This window comes from Natator depressus, chromosome 1 (genome assembly GCF_965152275.1).
Source record: "Natator depressus isolate rNatDep1 chromosome 1, rNatDep2.hap1, whole genome shotgun sequence".
NCBI lineage: Eukaryota > Metazoa > Chordata > Testudines > Cheloniidae > Natator > Natator depressus.
Genome location: NC_134234.1, coordinates 22,679,769 through 22,696,237, shown reverse-complemented (window position 1 = coordinate 22,696,237; position 16,469 = coordinate 22,679,769). Strand labels below are relative to the sequence as shown.

The following is a 16,469-nucleotide window of genomic DNA, read 5'->3' as shown; positions in this document are numbered from 1 at the left end:
GGAAGACGGCACAGCACCACGTGACCTCCTGGGCCCGCTTCCCCCTTGTTGCGCCAGGAGGGAGGCGTGTCACGTGACGCGGGCTGGGGGAGAGGAGGAGCAGAGGGAGCTACGTGACCAGTGCGGGGGCGGGGCCGGGGCCGGCCGGGGCCGGGGGGGAGGGTGTTTAGTCACGTGATTCGGGCGGCCCGGAACGATCCGGGGAGGTGCTGCGCGGCCGCCATTTTCCTGCGGCGCCCAGTGTGCGTGTGTCCCCCGACCCCGGCCGAGCGGAAGCAGCGAAGGGCGGGGGCGGGGGCGGGGGGCAGGAGGCGGGGGCGCTGCCCGGGTGACAGGGCCGTCCCCGGGGGCGGAGCGCAGCGGCCTGCGGCGGGGCCGAGCGACGTGTCCGAGCGCAGCTGCCTGCGGCGGGGCAGAGCGACGTGTCCGACCGGGTCGGTCCCCCTGTCCCGTCCCAGCCCGGCGCCGCGGCACCATGTCCGGCCAGAGCCTCACCGACCGCATCACGGCGGCCCAACACAGCGTGACCGGCTCGGCCGTCTCCAAGACCGTCTGCAAGGCCACGACCCACGAGGTCATGGGGCCCAAGAAGAAGCACCTGGACTGTGAGTACTGGGGTGTGTGTGGCGGAGGCTCCCCCGGGGACCGGGGGGGTCTGTGAGTACCGGGGGGGTTGTGAGTAACGGGGTGCGGGGGACTGGCAGAGGTTCCCATGGGAGCTATGGGGTCTGTCAGTACGGGGGTGGGGGGAGAGGTTCTCCCCCGGGAGCCGTGGGGGTCTGTGAGTACGGGGGTGGGGGGAGAGGTTCCCCCGGAGGCTGTAGGGACTGTGAGTACGGGTGGGGGGGCACGAGAGGTTCACCCCTGGGAGCCGTGGGGTCCGTGAGTAACGGGGGGACCGGAGAGGTTCATTCCGGAAGCCGTGAGGTCTGTGAGTGGGGGACAGGAGAGGTCCCCTCTAGGGGCCGAGGGGACTGTGAGTGGGGGCAGGAGAGGTTCCTCTGGGAGCCTGATAGGGGCATCTTGAACATTTTCCACCCATCCCCGGGGTATGGTAGAACACCTGGGTTGCAAGTAACCAAAATGTTCAAATACTTATCTAGCTTCTACACATAGGGAATCATGGGACCACTGGATTGCAAGTAACGAGGGGTTTCCCCTTGGGCTTCTGCTGGGCCCCCTGACCAAGGCACAACATGAGAGGGAGGGCATGAGAAGCATGTGTACTCTGAGTAACTGAAACTCCCCCACATACAACAGGTGAATTCAACTACTTTTCAGAGGCCAATACAAATGAGAGGGTGGAGGGCTTTACCAGAGTCCCCAGGAGCAACTCTCTCACCATAAGCAGCTGCTGTTAAAGGAGAGGTTGTTGGGATTCATATGAGAGTTGTCCTTTGTACTGTGTACAGGGGCATCATCTTTCATACAAATCTTTGGCTAGAAGGTGCTTTATGTTTTGAATTTCCCAACAAAAGCCTACCTCGGGTTGCCAGCTCCTTCTTAAGACATGAGATTATGAAGTTCAAGAAGAAACTTCTGCACTACGAATATACCTGTACTGACATCAAAACTGACTGTCAGCATCCATTCCTGAAATCACCTTGTTATGCAGCCGAAGTGCAGCATGTAGACTTTGAATAGCTCAGCTCTCTGCCTTCACCTCAATCCATAAAATCATAGGCCCCTAAAAGATGCACCTGGACTGATAAGTATGTTCCTAATAAATCCTCCTCTTCCTTCCCACCACATTCTTACGATACTATTTGGCCATTTGTGAGGGACATCTTTCTATCAAAGCAGTAATATTAACTGAAGTTGATAGACTAAGCAGTTTATTGTATTTTCACGCCATGCATGTGTCAGTTCAGTTCCTAGATGGTACAATAATACAATTAGTAAAAGCTTGCTGGGTACCGCACAAGCACATCAACATTCTCAGTATAGGACAGTTTACATTTTAAATAGACAGAGGGGGAGAAAGGAAGTATTTTTTCCATTTTAAAGATAAAGGTCAGAGACAGAGATTAAGTGAAAAGAACAGGAGTACTTGTGGCACCTTAGAGACTAACAAATTTATTTGAGCATAAGCTTTCGTGAGCTACTTCATCAGATGCTGTAGCTCACGAAAGCTTATGCTCAAATAAATTTGTTAGTCTCTAAGGTGCCACAAGTACTCTTTTTCTTTTTGCGAATACAGACTAACACGGCTGCTACTCTGAAACAAGAGATTAAGTGGTTTGCTCAGTGTCATACAGGAAGTCTGTGGAAGAGCTGGGAATAGAACCTATTTCATGAATCCTAGTCCAGTGCCTCAAACATAAGATCAACCTTCTTGAAATACAGCAGCAAATAAGTTGGTTATTTTTTTGTTGTTTTGTTCTCTGACAGATTCTCTTCCTTTTTTGCTTTGGTGATGTTACAGTACTTTACCAGCTTCATATTTTCGGTCTGCGTTGCAGGATCACCTGAAGTCCTGCCTTGGCCTTCCCAGTTTATAGTTCGTTGAGATATTTCTGAAGGCGAATTATGATAGCTGATTATTGTGCAAATCTGGATAATGACAGTATTGTGACTTTTTTTTTGAGCTATTCTTCCATCTTCCTTTCTGGATTCCTATATGATGGTAGCTTTATATCACTTTTCCTAGCTTTCCCTGGATGACTTCAGGAACATCTAGTCTTGCCTTTATCAGCGTACAAGAACTGTGACTTTCTTGTTCAAATCACCAGTGTGTTACTTGGTTCTGCAGCTGTTGTCTTTAGCTTGAATCAGTTCTCAGGTTCTTTTGAGTTTCTGCATCTTCATCTGTAGAACACTTGCTATGTTTATGCCAGGTATCTTCAGTTGGTGAGGCAACAGAAATCTGAGCTTGTTCAATAACCATGCAACTTTGAGCTACAACATGGTCTGACTTTTAATAGGGCCATCATTAACCTTAATATCTTGTGCTGTTCCAGCAAAGCTGCACAGGAAAGGTTCCTCACATTCTTTTGCAGGTCTGTATGACCTAATAGGCCATTTCCATCTCCGGCCTCTGATTCTGAGAACTGTTTCTCGTTTGTTAATTTGTATGATAAGTAAAGGTTTAGATTTAATTTGAATTAGGTTGTTTAGAGATTTTACATTTGGAGCACAAAGTAACAATACTTTAAATGACAAATACTGCAAATATTGGATAATGTTTATCCAACATTAAATTGTTTTTCTGCTCCTTCCCATCTTAAAGGTTGCATTTTATAAAAACTCCATGGTGGAGATCATCAATAAGATGTACTACCAAATGATATTAGTAAAATGCTGGAAGAGTTTTGAGGTGTGTTAAGCTACTAAAATACTTGAGAATTCAATCTACCAGTAAAATATTATGCATTTTTCTAAAGTACACATTTTGGTGGTAGTATTTGTATGCTTAATATTTCTTTAAAAGCTTGATCTTTTATTGGCAGTCTTAAGTCAATTTATGCATGAATCCTAATAAGGTCAGATAAACCTGTCCCAATGTGGTCTTCTTAAATTTGTTTCAGTTGTGCAGGAACTCTGTATACATATACTTGGTCTAGTATAATGTGTATACGTGCTTGTTAGGAATCTTGGAAGTCCCCTTGTAGTTCAGTAACAGATGTTACATTGTTTACCATTTCCAAATAGTTCCAGTTTAAGAATAACATCCCCTTTTACCTTACTACAATAGATTTAAGTGGCCAAGTGTTCAAAAAAGGCAAACTACTCTCTCTGTGTTATAGTAGGAGCCTCCTTTTCTGTGGTAGCTTGCTAACATTGCTTTGTGTTTTAAGAATGATTTAATATATCCATTGTTATGCGTGCTTGATCCCTCACTCCAGTTTCCTGCCAACTCAAGTTTTCTCTTTAAGAGAAGTAATAATTTGGAACTACTACCTTGCTGGCATAGCACAGGGAGATCCCTAAAAGTTAAGGGTCACCCTCGCAGTGGATTTGAAAGAAATATCTAAGCAATGAATGTTTAGCTAAATGTAGCTGAATAACTTGGCATCAAATTGTTTTAGTTGCTTTTTCTCGCTATTTCACAGGTTCTGTGTGCGTTTCAAAATATAATTCAAGCAAGCAACTCTACTAGAATCTGTAGTGCATTTTTGTGATAGTGGTTGACATTGTATGTAAGGTGTTATGGAATTTTTTGAATATTGATTGGCATACTCTGGCATTTAGTCTTATAGAAGTGGATTTTGGAGAAGATGTCTCAGTGCATATTTTTCTGTTTGCTTTGTATTATGACTAGTGGTTGGTCAGCAGTTAACACCTTCTTTTTTAATCTCAGAACAGTTTTAGTATAATTACTGTTAATGTGGTACTCAAGTCTGTGTTAACAGACAATTCATGTTACAAAATGTTTACAACAGGTTGGGCATTGAAAGTCCAGGTGAGCAATAGGGCAATAGTTTGAAGTAATTCATGTGCTTTTTTTTTTTTTTTTTTTTTTGGATTTAATTTTATTTAGGCAAGCTTTTCACAAAGTGACATAAGAAACATAGTAAAATGTACAATGAATAAATCTACCTTTGACTGACTAACCCTTCCTAAAGTTCTTTTGCTGAGTAATGTCTGTATGGACTATTAGAGGTATTAAACCCAATCAGAATATTTATTTTTTAAGGAAAATGACAGCTTGTAGAAGCCTAAGGCATGAAATGACTGGTCCTGCTACACCAAAAATAACTCAGCCCCTCAGTTTCTAGGACACAGTATTAGAATATGTACTGGAGGGACCAATGCTGCAGTGTCTGGAAGGTGGAATAGAAGTCTTAATAGGTGTCCTCAATCTCTGATTCCTGTGGTTTTGATTCTATGATTCATATCAGAAATGTGTTCAGATGGGTCATTGTCTTGCAAATGACACACAAAGGTCAAAACATTAAAAAAGGGGATTCTATCTTGAATCTAAGTTCAGATGATCTGAGTCTTCCATAAATCTTTCATTTTCTGATACCGGAATTAGATTTTCTGGCGGCATTGCTTTTTTGGGCTGAACTTTTTGTAGAACTTATTGTAATTTTCTCCCCTTTCGCGTGCATGTGCTTCCTCCTCACCAAAACAGAAGTGTTCAGTTATTCTCCCTCAGGAACCCTTAGTATTAGATATAAGCAGCTGTTCTGCTGTCTAGCACTAGACATGCTAAAGTCAGCACCCTTTAAAAATGCTCTCTGGTATTCTCTGTATGTACACTTATTATGGTACCTTTGTAGTAGTTTCCAGTTTAGCTACTGCAGGTGTCAAGTGTATAAGGGCACCTACTGTGTCAGCAATGGATATTGATTATTAGTAACACTTGTCTCACATGAACCACAGTGAGATGGTATTATGTGCCCAAGAAGCAATTCTGTAGTCTGAAACAAACTCTGTCTGTTTCCTTTTCTAACATATTGTTGTAATGGATTTCCTTTGAACATGATGGAATTTCACAAATGTAATTAATATTGTTGGCATTCTAATCAGCATTGACAGTTCTCATTTGTTTTATAAGAACAGAATTATGTTAGTGAAACCAGCATCCAAAAGTGATCATCCTTACTTGCATGCCAAGTGATAATCCTATTTTGTGAATTTATAGAAAAAAAAATTGTGTGACATTCTGAGATGAGGTTGAGGAATTCTTTGGAGTTGAGATGAAAAGAAAACTACTTTTTCAGCATTAAAATCAGCACTACATACGAACTTAGCAGCATCATTCCTGCTTGGCTAGAAACTAGAGGGATTTTAATGCAAATTGTGAAACGTCAGTTTAATACTTTGAAATTTTGCATTTCTTCAGTATATTTGGTATAAAAAACATTAACTATCTAAAATGATGCTTTTGTTCTATATTACCAAACACCTTTGCTAGTGGAATTTTTAACATGCTTAACATTCACAACTTAAATTTGATAGTTTTTAAAAAATTCAGATGAAAAATGTTTTCATGAAACTATTTTTAAAAATGCAATAAAACTATTGATTTGTTTTGAACTAAATACTCTGCCGCAATGTGTGCGTCCCAAATGTTGCAGCTTTGAGAACCTGGACTGACTGCTGGAGAACCTAAAACTAAGTGGAAAGTCCATTTAATAGGTTTATGATTCATATGATATGTCTCCATCCATGTTTTACGGCTGAAGCCATAATATTGTTTTATTCTTAGTTACACTGTTGTCTTAAACCTACAACCAGCTGTTTGTAAAATAGAGGAATTATTGTTTGTTGAATAACATGAAAATATATTTCCTTAACTCTTAAAAATGTAATTATTATTTTTTCCCTCTAACTTCAGTGTTGCTTCCGTGGTAGCTAATCTCAGACAGTGACACCTGTTTAATGGACAGCTTTTGGTGTTTGAATTTCTGCGCCATGATTCTTAAAATATTTCATCTTTCACTTCGATTAAAAATTGGTTAGTCTTTCAAATGACAATCCATGCCACTTAGTAGTGTCTTTCACTAATATAGACTAATTTTAATTTGGGTAATTTCTTTCTAAATTCTTACTCCAGTTGCAAATGTATACATTATTCCTCCTTCCCTAAACTGTTGTGTTATGTATTGCTGTATAGCTACTTCTTAATTTCACCCAGTAATGGCTGTATTTCAGCTGTGGATGATAGTCCTGGAAGTCTATTATCTAATGTCACAGAATAACTTGTGGGTGTCCAAAGTAAAGACTTTATTCTAGATATAAAGATGCTTTTGAAAGGTTTGTTTATATATCTGTGCTGATCCCTCCCTCCGACCTCTTTATTAATTGGTGTATTGTGTCCACATTTCAGTGTGTGTTCACCTTTAGTTTCAATTTCTGTTCTGGTGGATTTTTCTTTTTCTTAACAAGCATTTGAAACGCACAGTAGCTCTTTCTCTTCTTCGTTCATGCTATCTGATGGAAAGAGTTTCGACCAGTGACAGGTAGATCTATAAACATTGGAAGAACATGGACTAAAGTAGTACTTGGGGTGTGTTTTGGGAGAGATGGAGGGATGGTTGAGAGTATTAAAAACTGTGGCATAATCTATCAGTTCTCTGATTTTAGCAATTCATGGAGAACTGGAGCTCAAACTTCATTCTGCACGTTCTAAACTGTTTGGCATGATCACAGCAGCAATGTTGATTTTGGACATTTTTGAATTTTTTGATCAAAATATAGCTCAGAAAACCATTTCTCAATAAAAAATACAGCTGAAGTGTGTGAAGTGTTTTAAGGCTTAAGATAGGGTAAATGTATCCTTTATTTATTCATTCCTCATAGATGCAAAGAATAAAAATAATAGCAGGCCTACATAAAAGAGTAATATTTACACCTTGGTAAATCATCTTTTGCCCAGCTAACTCCATCACTAGGGAGAAGTAGGCTGCCCTGGCTGAAGAAGTCTGAATCTCTGAATGGGGTTGCTAGCCTCCAGTTCTTCCTTTTCTAGGACTTTGAGGTTTTAGATCTTGTTTTATCCCAGACTTTATATCCTTGGAAAGAGTAAACCATTCTAGCCTGGATGGAGCTATACAGGTAGTTCCTTCCCCCACTGATGGCCCAGCCATTGTTATCTTAGCCTAAGAAACACACCTTCAAAGCAGCAATCTTATCTATTTCCCCTCCCACTATCTTGTAAACTTGATTATCACTACAAAAGGTCGTCTTCCCCCCCCCCCCCCCATAGCTCACCTTTCCTGATCACTCTTGTTACAGTCTGTATTGTAACACCCATTGTTTCATGTTCTCTGTGTATATAAAATCTCCCCTCTATATTTTCCACTGTATGCATCCGATGAAGTGAGCTGCAGCTCACGAAAGCTTACGCTCAAATAAACTTGTTAGTCTCGAAGGTGCCGCAAGTACTCCTTTTCTTTTTACGGATACAGACTAACATGGCTGCTACTCTGTAACTTATCTGTGTTGTTTCATTCTTTTGGGTTTTCCCCATTTACAGCCTCCTTTGCTTTAACTCCACTAGCTATACTGGCAAACATTTTCTAATATAGACAAGGCCTCTAGTGAATGGCCTCAGCTACAGTGCATGCATTAGTTATATTTTCTTACTGGCAGATGTTTTAGTTATTTCGATAAAATAAAAAGTTAACGTGTGATCTTGTAATAAGCTAACTTTGCCATATAAATTCCAATTTCATGAAGACTTCAGAGCTGCAACTACCATATACGTTGGAAGGCCTTACACAGGTTTAAGGTACTTTGTAGTAGGAAGGGCCTTTCAGCATCAATGCTTTTCAGAAATTGAAATGCTGAATCTATCGGGGTGCTTTAACGGTGCCCAGTGCAAGAGCTAAATCTAGGATCTTGGTTTATCTTTTTGAAACTAAATGTAAATAGTTCTTTGTCACTTCCTCAGAAAAGTGGGGCAACCTGCCTCAATTACAAGACAAAAGTAGTGTTTAAATATATATTTTTTAAAATTACCATTGCCATGTCAGTGATAGGGTAATTGAAGGACTGCTGAGACGTTTTTATGAAATTCCCGTTTGCCAAGATGTTTCGGTTTCTGTGAAACAAAATGAAAAATTAAAAGGCATGACTATAAAAATTGCCCTCCTAAGTCCAATAAAAATGAACAAATAGCTCTATTGAATGAGAGGGAGGGACAGACATGGAAAGGAAGCCCTCCTGATATAGTGAATGGCATAGCCTGACCAATGGGTTACTTTCATGCTATCGCCAAGATGTGTTTTTCATAGGAGAGGCAGGGCCAGAGGTAGATTAAGCTTTTGTGGGGCCCTGGGCCAGAACAAGTGGTGGCCTCTCCCCACCCTTTCTGCCTGCAGTCCCTCCCCTGCACTTTGGCTGGGGTGTGGGGGCCTGCCGCCTCTCCATCTGGCGCTTCTGCCAGGGGTTGGTGCACGGGGCTTGCCACGCCCACCCGGTGCTCCTGCTGGGGAACAGGAGAAGCTTGACCCTGCTCACCGGCAGGAGTGCTGGGCGGAGTGGTCGCCTATTTGCCCCAGGCCCCTGGGTGTGGGTCGTGTTGGCCCAGTGGCTAATCTGCCGCTGGGCATATATTTAAGGGTTTTGCCATTTTTGTCTCAGAGCAACTTCTTTCAAAGAGGGAGACCAGAGCGAGTATCTTTCATTTGCCTAGGACCAAAACTTAGTTTCCTTTCAAAGTTACTTGGGGAAAAAATAAGGAATGAGATGTAAAGTTCTGTTCTGGATTAGATGTTGTTTGACAGAGGAAGATGTGGTAAGTGTTCAGTTTATAATATGGAAGGTTAAAATAGGATGCCCCAAACTGGGCTAGTGTTTGTTCATTACTGAGCTAGGGAGGGGAGTGAATAGGCAATACAGTGGCAGGTGAAAATGAAGGTGGGAGGAACTCAAGATCATGCTGAATGGAAAGAATAATTTGAATTGCACATATTTATTAGTTCTGAACTGACTACATCGTCAGAAAAAAGATCTAGACACCATTGTAGATAGCTCAGTGATGATCTCTGTTCAGTGAGAAGTGGTAAAAATAAAAAATCAATGTTAAGATGTATATACAATAATAATACAGAAAGTTATGCCATGACATAGATCGATGGTACACACTCACCTTGAACATTATTCAATTCTGATCAACCCATCTCAAAAGCTACATAGTAGAAACAAAGCATCCAGAGAAGGATGACTAAAACTAGAAGCATGAGAAGACCTGTATGTGCTTAGACAAGGGGTGGGCAAACTTTTTGGCCTGAGGGCCACATCGGGGTATAGAAATTGTATGACGGGCCATGAATGCTCACAAAATTGGGGTTGGGGTGCGGGCTCCAGCTGGGGGTGCATGCTCTGGGGTGGGGCTGAGGGTGAGGGGTTTGGGGTGCAGGAGGGTGCTCCGGGCTGGGACCAGGGGGTTTGGAGGGGAATCAGGGCTGGGGCAGGGGGCTGGGGTGAAGGGGTGTGGCTCAGAGGTGCAGGCTCTGTGCAGCGCTTACGTCAAACAGCTCTTGGAAGCAGCGGCATGTTCCTACCTGGCTCCTACATGGAGGCGTGGACAGGCAGTACTGCTGCGTGCTGCCCTGTCACAGGCGCTGTCCCTGCAGCTCCCGTTGGCCACAGTTCCTGGCCAATGGGAGCTGCGGAGGCGGCACTTGAGGTGTGGGCAGCATGCAGAGTGGACCCCCCTGGCTACCCTTGTGCGTAGGAGCGGGAGGGGGGAGCGTGCTACTGCTTCTGGGAGCCACGCGGAGCAGCCCCCAACCCTGCTCCCCGGCTGGAGCGCCGGAGCAGGGCAAGCCCCAGACCCCGCTCCCCAGCGGGAGCTCGAGGGCCGGATCAAAACAGCTAGCAGGCCAGATGTGGCCCACGGGCTGTAGTTTGCCCACCCCAGCTTAGAGATTTGGGGTATGTCTACCCTGCACACCTTGTAGCATAGTTATAAATGGCAGTGTAGACAGTGAGGCACAGCTTATGCGACTAAAGATGCACCTATACCCAACACGGCTCTCCGTGTGACCAACTGGTGCCTCTCTTGTCTACACTGCTATATTTAGCAGTGTCGTGTCCTTCTGCTTCCCCACTGCTGGAGTCTTTCCCTGCCATAGGGAAAGGCTCCAACATCAGGAAGGCTCTGGCAGGAGGAGGTAGCCAGGAAAGGCATTTCCTGCCACTGAGGCCTTTCATTGACGTGTAGCTACGTACTGCAATGTGTGCTCAGCCTGCTTTTTGCTGCAGTGTGTAGCTACACATTCCTTGCATGCAGGCACCAGTGGTGTGCAGCCTTAAATGATTAAGACTGCTTAATTTGGAGATGTACTGGAGATATAGATTGCTAATCGAGTTGTCAAGTTATTTGGGTGCTCCTGTTTACTCAGAGCAACTTCTCTCAAATAGTGAAACAGGAGCAAGCCTCTTTCATTTGCCTACCACCGAAGCTTATTTTTCACCAAGTAACTCTGTCGGGAAACTAAGGAGTGAGATGTAATGCTAGATTAAGGGGTCACCAATAAAACTGAAAGGCAGCATGTATGAGAGCTTTTGAAAACTTTACCCTGTGAAAAACAGTTTCCTTTCATCAGTGTCAAAAGTGATTTAGGAGTTTGTCCCCTTGAAAAACAGTGAAAAACTTATTCTGTCATCCATGGTAGGACGCTTTACTTAGGCACCTGTGTGACTTTGGAGCCTTTGAAAAATGTATTCATGTTGAATAATTAAACTGGGGAACTCACTGCCTCAAGTTTAGACCAAGAGCTTTGCAGGGTTCAAAAGTATTAGACATTTATGAATAATACCTTACAGTATACAGAATTTGGGGTAGCGTGGACGCAATTGAACGGTATTGGCCTCCGGGAGCTATCCCAGAGTGCTTCATTGTGACTGCTCTGGACAGCACTCTCAACTCAGATGCACTAGGAAGGTAGACAGAAAAAGCCCCGGGGACTTCTGAATTTCATTTCCTGTTTGGCCAGTGTGGCACTGGTGACCATGGTCACCTCTGCTGATGAGCTCTGCATGGAGTCCCAGAACATCAAAAGAACTCCAGCATGGACCAAACGGGAGGTACTGGATCTGATCGCTGTATGGGGAGACAAATCCGTGCTGTCAGAACTCCATTCCAAAAGACGAAATGCCAAAATATTTGAAAAAATTTCCAAGGGCATGAAGGACAGAGGCTATAACGGACTCACAGCAGTGCCACGTGAAATTTTTTAAGGAGCTCAGGCAAGCCTACCAAAGAGGCAAACGGCTGCTCCTGGTCAGAGCCCCAGACATGCCGCTTCTATGATGAGCTGCATGCAATTCTAGGGGGTGTCCCTACCACTACCCCACCCCGTACGTGGACTCCTGCAAGGGGGGAGTCTCATGCAACAGGGATGAGGATTTAGGGGATGAGGAAGATGAGTAGAAGGATGAAACCGTTCTCCCCGACAGCCAGGAACTGTGTATCACCCTGGATCCAAAACCCTCCCAAGGTGGGCTCCCGGACCTTGAAGGCGGAGAAGGCACCTCTGGTGAGTGTACCTTTGAAAATATAATACATGGTTTAAAAACAAGTGTGTTTAATGATTGATTTGCCCTGAAGACTTGGGATGCATTCGCGGCCAGTACAGCTACTGGAAAAGTCTGTTAACATGTCTGGGCATGGAGCGGAAATCTTCACTGAGATGTCCCTGGAAGTTCTCCTGGAGGTACTCCCAAAGCCTTTGCAAAAGGTTTCTGGAGAAAGCAGCCTTATTCTGTCCTCCATGGTAGGACACTTTACTATGCCAGGCCAGCAGCACGTAGTCTGGAATCATTGCATAACAAAGCATGGCAGCGTATGGTCCCGGTGTTTGCTGGCATTCCAGCAACATCCGTTCTTTATCTCTCTGTGTTAGCCTCAGGAGAGTGATATCATTCATGGTCACCTGGTTGAAATAGGGGAATTTTATAAAGGGGACATTCAGAGGTGTCTGTTCCTACTGGTCTGTTTGCCTGTGGCTGAAAAGAAATGATCCCCGCTGTTAGTCACGTGGTGGGGGGAAGGGATGAAGCGATCATCCCAGAGAATTGTGTGTATGGGGGGGGGTGTTAGTTGGGTTTGTGCTGCATGTTAACCCAAAAACTGCAGCCCCTCCTTTTAAAGGGACAACCCATTTTAAAGGGACAACCCAATGCGTGCTTGGTATGGGAAATGCGGGCGCTGCTGTTTGAAACCATTCCCACCTGTTATGAAGGTTAAAGAAGCCAAAAGACCATGGCTGCCTGCAGGCCGAATTCTTTTGCCCCTGCCTGCGTGTATGATCTCTCACACCAAACCGGCAGGCCCTCAATATAAGAGGCAAAATGCAACCTTGTACCGAAAGCACATGTACTATGTAATGTTAACAGCTTGGTTCACCGTGAAAGTCTACCCATTGTTCTCTAAAATATATCTTTTTAAACACTACTCTCCCTTTTTTTTCTCCCGCAGCTGCAAATGTTTCAGTGCTCCCCCTATCATCTCTGACCAGAGGTTAGTGCAGATAAGAAGGCGAAAAAAACACACTCGCAATGAAATGTTCTCTGAGCTCATGCAGTCCTCCCGCACTGAAAGAGCTCAGCAAAATGCATGGAGGCAAGCAATGTCAGAGTCCAGGAAAGCACAAAATGAACACGAGGACAGGAGAGGTTGTGGGAGCAAGAGGAGAAGTGGCAGCAGCGTGATAAGAGGAAGCAGGATGCAATGCTGAGGCTACTGGAGGATCAAACTGATATGCTTCAGCGTATGGTTGAGGTGCAGGAAAGGCAGCAGGAGCACAGACCGCTGCTGCAGCCCCTGTGTAACCGCCCGCCTTTCTCCCCAAGTTCCATAGCCTCCTCACCCAGACATCCAAGAACGCTGAGGCGGGGCTCCAGGCACCCAAGCACTCCACCTCAGAGGACTGCCCAAGCAACAGAAGGCTGGCATTCAATAAGTTTTGAAGTGCCGTGTGGCCTTGTCCTTCCCTCTTCCCCCACCTCTCCCGGGCTACCTTGGCAGTTATCCCCCTGTTTGTGTGACGAATTAATAAAGAGTGCATGAATTTGAAACAACAACGACTTTATTGCCTCTGCAAGCGGTGATCGAAGGGAGATGGTCAGTTGGCTTTACAGGGAAGTAGGGCGGGTTTTCATCAAGGAGAAACAAACAGAACTTTCACACCGTAGCCTGTCCAGTCATGAAACTGGTTTTCAAAGCTTCGCTGATGCGCAGTGCGCCCTGCTGTGCTCTTCTGATCACCCTGATGTCTGGCTGCGCATAATCAGCGGCCAGGCGATTTGCCTCAATCTCCCACGCCTCCATAAACGTCTCCCCCTTACTCTCACAGATATTGTGGAGCACACAGCAAGCAGTAATAACAATGGGAATATTGGTTTCGTTGAGGTCTAACCAAGTCAGTAAACTGCGCCAGCACGCTTTTAAATGTCCAAATGCACTTTCTACCACCATTCTGCACTTGCTCAGCCTGTAGGTGAACAGTTCCTGACTACTGTCCAGGGTGCCTGTCTATGACTTCATGAGCCATGGCATTAAGGGGTAGGCTGTGTCCCCAAGGATAACTTTAGGCATTTCAACATCCCCAGCAGTTATTTTCTGGTCTGGAAAGTAAGTCCCTTGCTGCAGCTGTTCAGACAGACCAGAGTTCCTGAAGATGCAACTGTCATGTACCTTTCCCAGCCATCCCATGTTGATGTTGGTGAAACGTCCCTTGTGATCCTCCAGTGCTTGCAGCACCATTGAAAAGTACCCCTTGCGGTTTATATACTGGCTGCCAAGGTGGTCCGGTGCCAAGATAGGGATATGCGTTCTATCGCCCCATCACAGTTAGGAAGTCCCATTGCAGCAAAGCCATCCACTATGACCTCCACATTTCCCAGAGTCACTACCCTTGATAGCAGCATGTCAGTGATTGCGTTAGCTACTTGGATCACAGCAGCCCCCACAGTGTATTTGCCCACTCCAAATTGATTTCCGACTGACCGGTAGCTGTCTGCCATTCCAGGCTTCCAGAGGGCTATCGCCACTCGCTTGTGAACTGTGAGGGCAGTTCCATGAAACTGCCCTTATGCATGCGAAAGTTTCGCAGCCACTGGGATAATCCCAGACCTGCAACACTATGCAGTCCCACCAGTCAGTGCTTGTTTCCCGGGCCCAGAATTGGCATTCCATGGCATGAGACTGCCCCATTGCCACCAGGACGTCCAAATTGCCGGGGCCCATAGTTTGAGAGAAGTCTGTGTCCATGTCCACATCACTCTCGTCACCATGCTGCCATCGCCTCCTCGCCTGCCTTTGCGGGTTCTGGTTCTGAACATACTGCAGGATAATGCGCAAGGTGTTTACAATGCTCGTAGCTGCCGCAGTGATCTGAGCGGGCTCCATGCTTGCTGTGGTATGGCATCTGCAGGAGAGCAGAGTTGCAGCGGAAGCGATGGCTGACAATGGATGCCACGAGAGTAGATATTTATAGAGAGTGACGAGCGGACCGGCGAGGTGGATTCATGAGAGCAGGAGAACAGAGTTGAAGCGGGAGCCCATGGCAGCCAACATGGAGATATTCGCTACTGAGACAAGAGCATGAGAGCAGAGTTGCAGCAGAAGCGGTGGTTGGATGACCAGTTTTGCAGACCTACTGCACCGTCTGTTGCCAGCAGCACCAGGACACAACAGTGGCAGTGTCGGTGAGCTGAGCAGGCTGCACACTCGCCATGGTATGGCGAGACAAGAGCAGGAGAGCAGAGTTGCAGTGGAAGCGGTGGATGACGACTGTCATATAGAGGACCTGCGAGGTGGATTCATGGCACCAGGAGAGCAGCAGAGCAGAGTTGAAACGGTGGTTCAGTGACGGTGGTTAGCAGTCCTACTGCACCATCTGCTGAAAGCAGTATGGCGTCCACACAGTAAAAAGGTGTGAAATGATTGTCTGCTGTTGCTTTCATGGAGGGAGGGTCGACTGACGACATGTCCTCAAAACCACCCGTGACAATGTTTTTGCCCCATTAGGCATTGGGAGCTTAACCCAGAAGTCCAGTGGGCGGCGGAGACTGTGGGATAGCTACCCACAGTGCAACGCTCTAAAGTCGATGCTACCCACGGTACTGTGGACGCACTCCGCTAACTTAATGTGCTTCTTGGGGACACACACAATCGACTGTATAAAATCACTTCCTAAAAACCGACTTCTATAAATTCGACCTAATTCTATAGTGTAGACATACCCTAGGAAGCATCCCAAAACACTTTACAGTGTATTCTGTCTGTACTATTGAGATACAGCAACTTTGTCAGCGTGCTTCAAGTATTACTGTGCTCACTTTTCCTCTATTTCTGTAGTTGAAAATGCATGGAAAATATTTAGATAGGTAGAATGTAATTACCTAGGTTGGTATTTGGCTAAGACACTGGGGCTGACTTCCTTACTTGTGCAAAATGGCTCTGCAATTAAAAAGTTGTCATGTCTGCTGTTTTTGTTATAAAAATTATGGCATGTCAAGCAGCCTGACCCCCTAACACTGAAAAGCTCCCAGCTACAGATGGTATGTAGTTGCAGGTCACAAACATTTAGCTGAAAATGCCGGCCTAGTACTTAATGCTGCATCTTGCTAGCTAATTCTGTTCCTCAGTTTTGTAGTCTGTCAGGTGACACAATTTGTCCATTGCCTCCATCTTGGCCTGCATTAGATTGTGGGGAAATTCTTTTGCATTGTGGGCTACCAACACCATTTGTCCATATTGCAGACGGTTCAGTCACATAAAGGACTTCTATAGTTTAGCAAATAGTGGTCAGCAGGACTTGAAAAATGTACTAATCTGTTAGAAGCCTAATTCTAATAACCAGAGATAGTTATCCTTGGGGATTTAGGCAGAAGATTTCTTTTACCCTCCTCATTCAAGACTTCAAGGCTTCACTTGAGAAGATTTTATAAACTCTAAAAATCTGAAGTGGTACTCACCGCACTCTATTTCCTAATGCATCTGTTTGAAAGTAATCTCTCTTTCTTTCTTTGGCTTTCAGGTAGACCACATTTGCATTATTGTC

The 16,469-nt window shown here is 45.0% G+C and overlaps 1 protein-coding gene across 7 annotated transcripts in view; it reads left to right on the top strand.

Annotated features, from left to right (window-relative positions):
- The first annotated feature begins 316 nt into the window (after positions 1 to 316).
- PICALM (phosphatidylinositol binding clathrin assembly protein) overlaps positions 317 to 16,469 on the top strand; it is a 107,299-nt gene continuing 91,146 nt past the window's right edge. The window contains exon 1 of one of the 7 annotated variants that reach the window (XM_074956200.1): positions 317 to 605. In XM_074956200.1, the coding sequence (XP_074812301.1) occupies positions 476 to 605 (130 nt within the window). In that variant the 5' untranslated portion in view covers positions 317 to 475. The remainder of the gene's footprint in view (positions 606 to 16,469) is intronic. The other 6 variants (XM_074956149.1, XM_074956178.1, XM_074956187.1 and 3 more) reach the window with 6 other exon arrangements.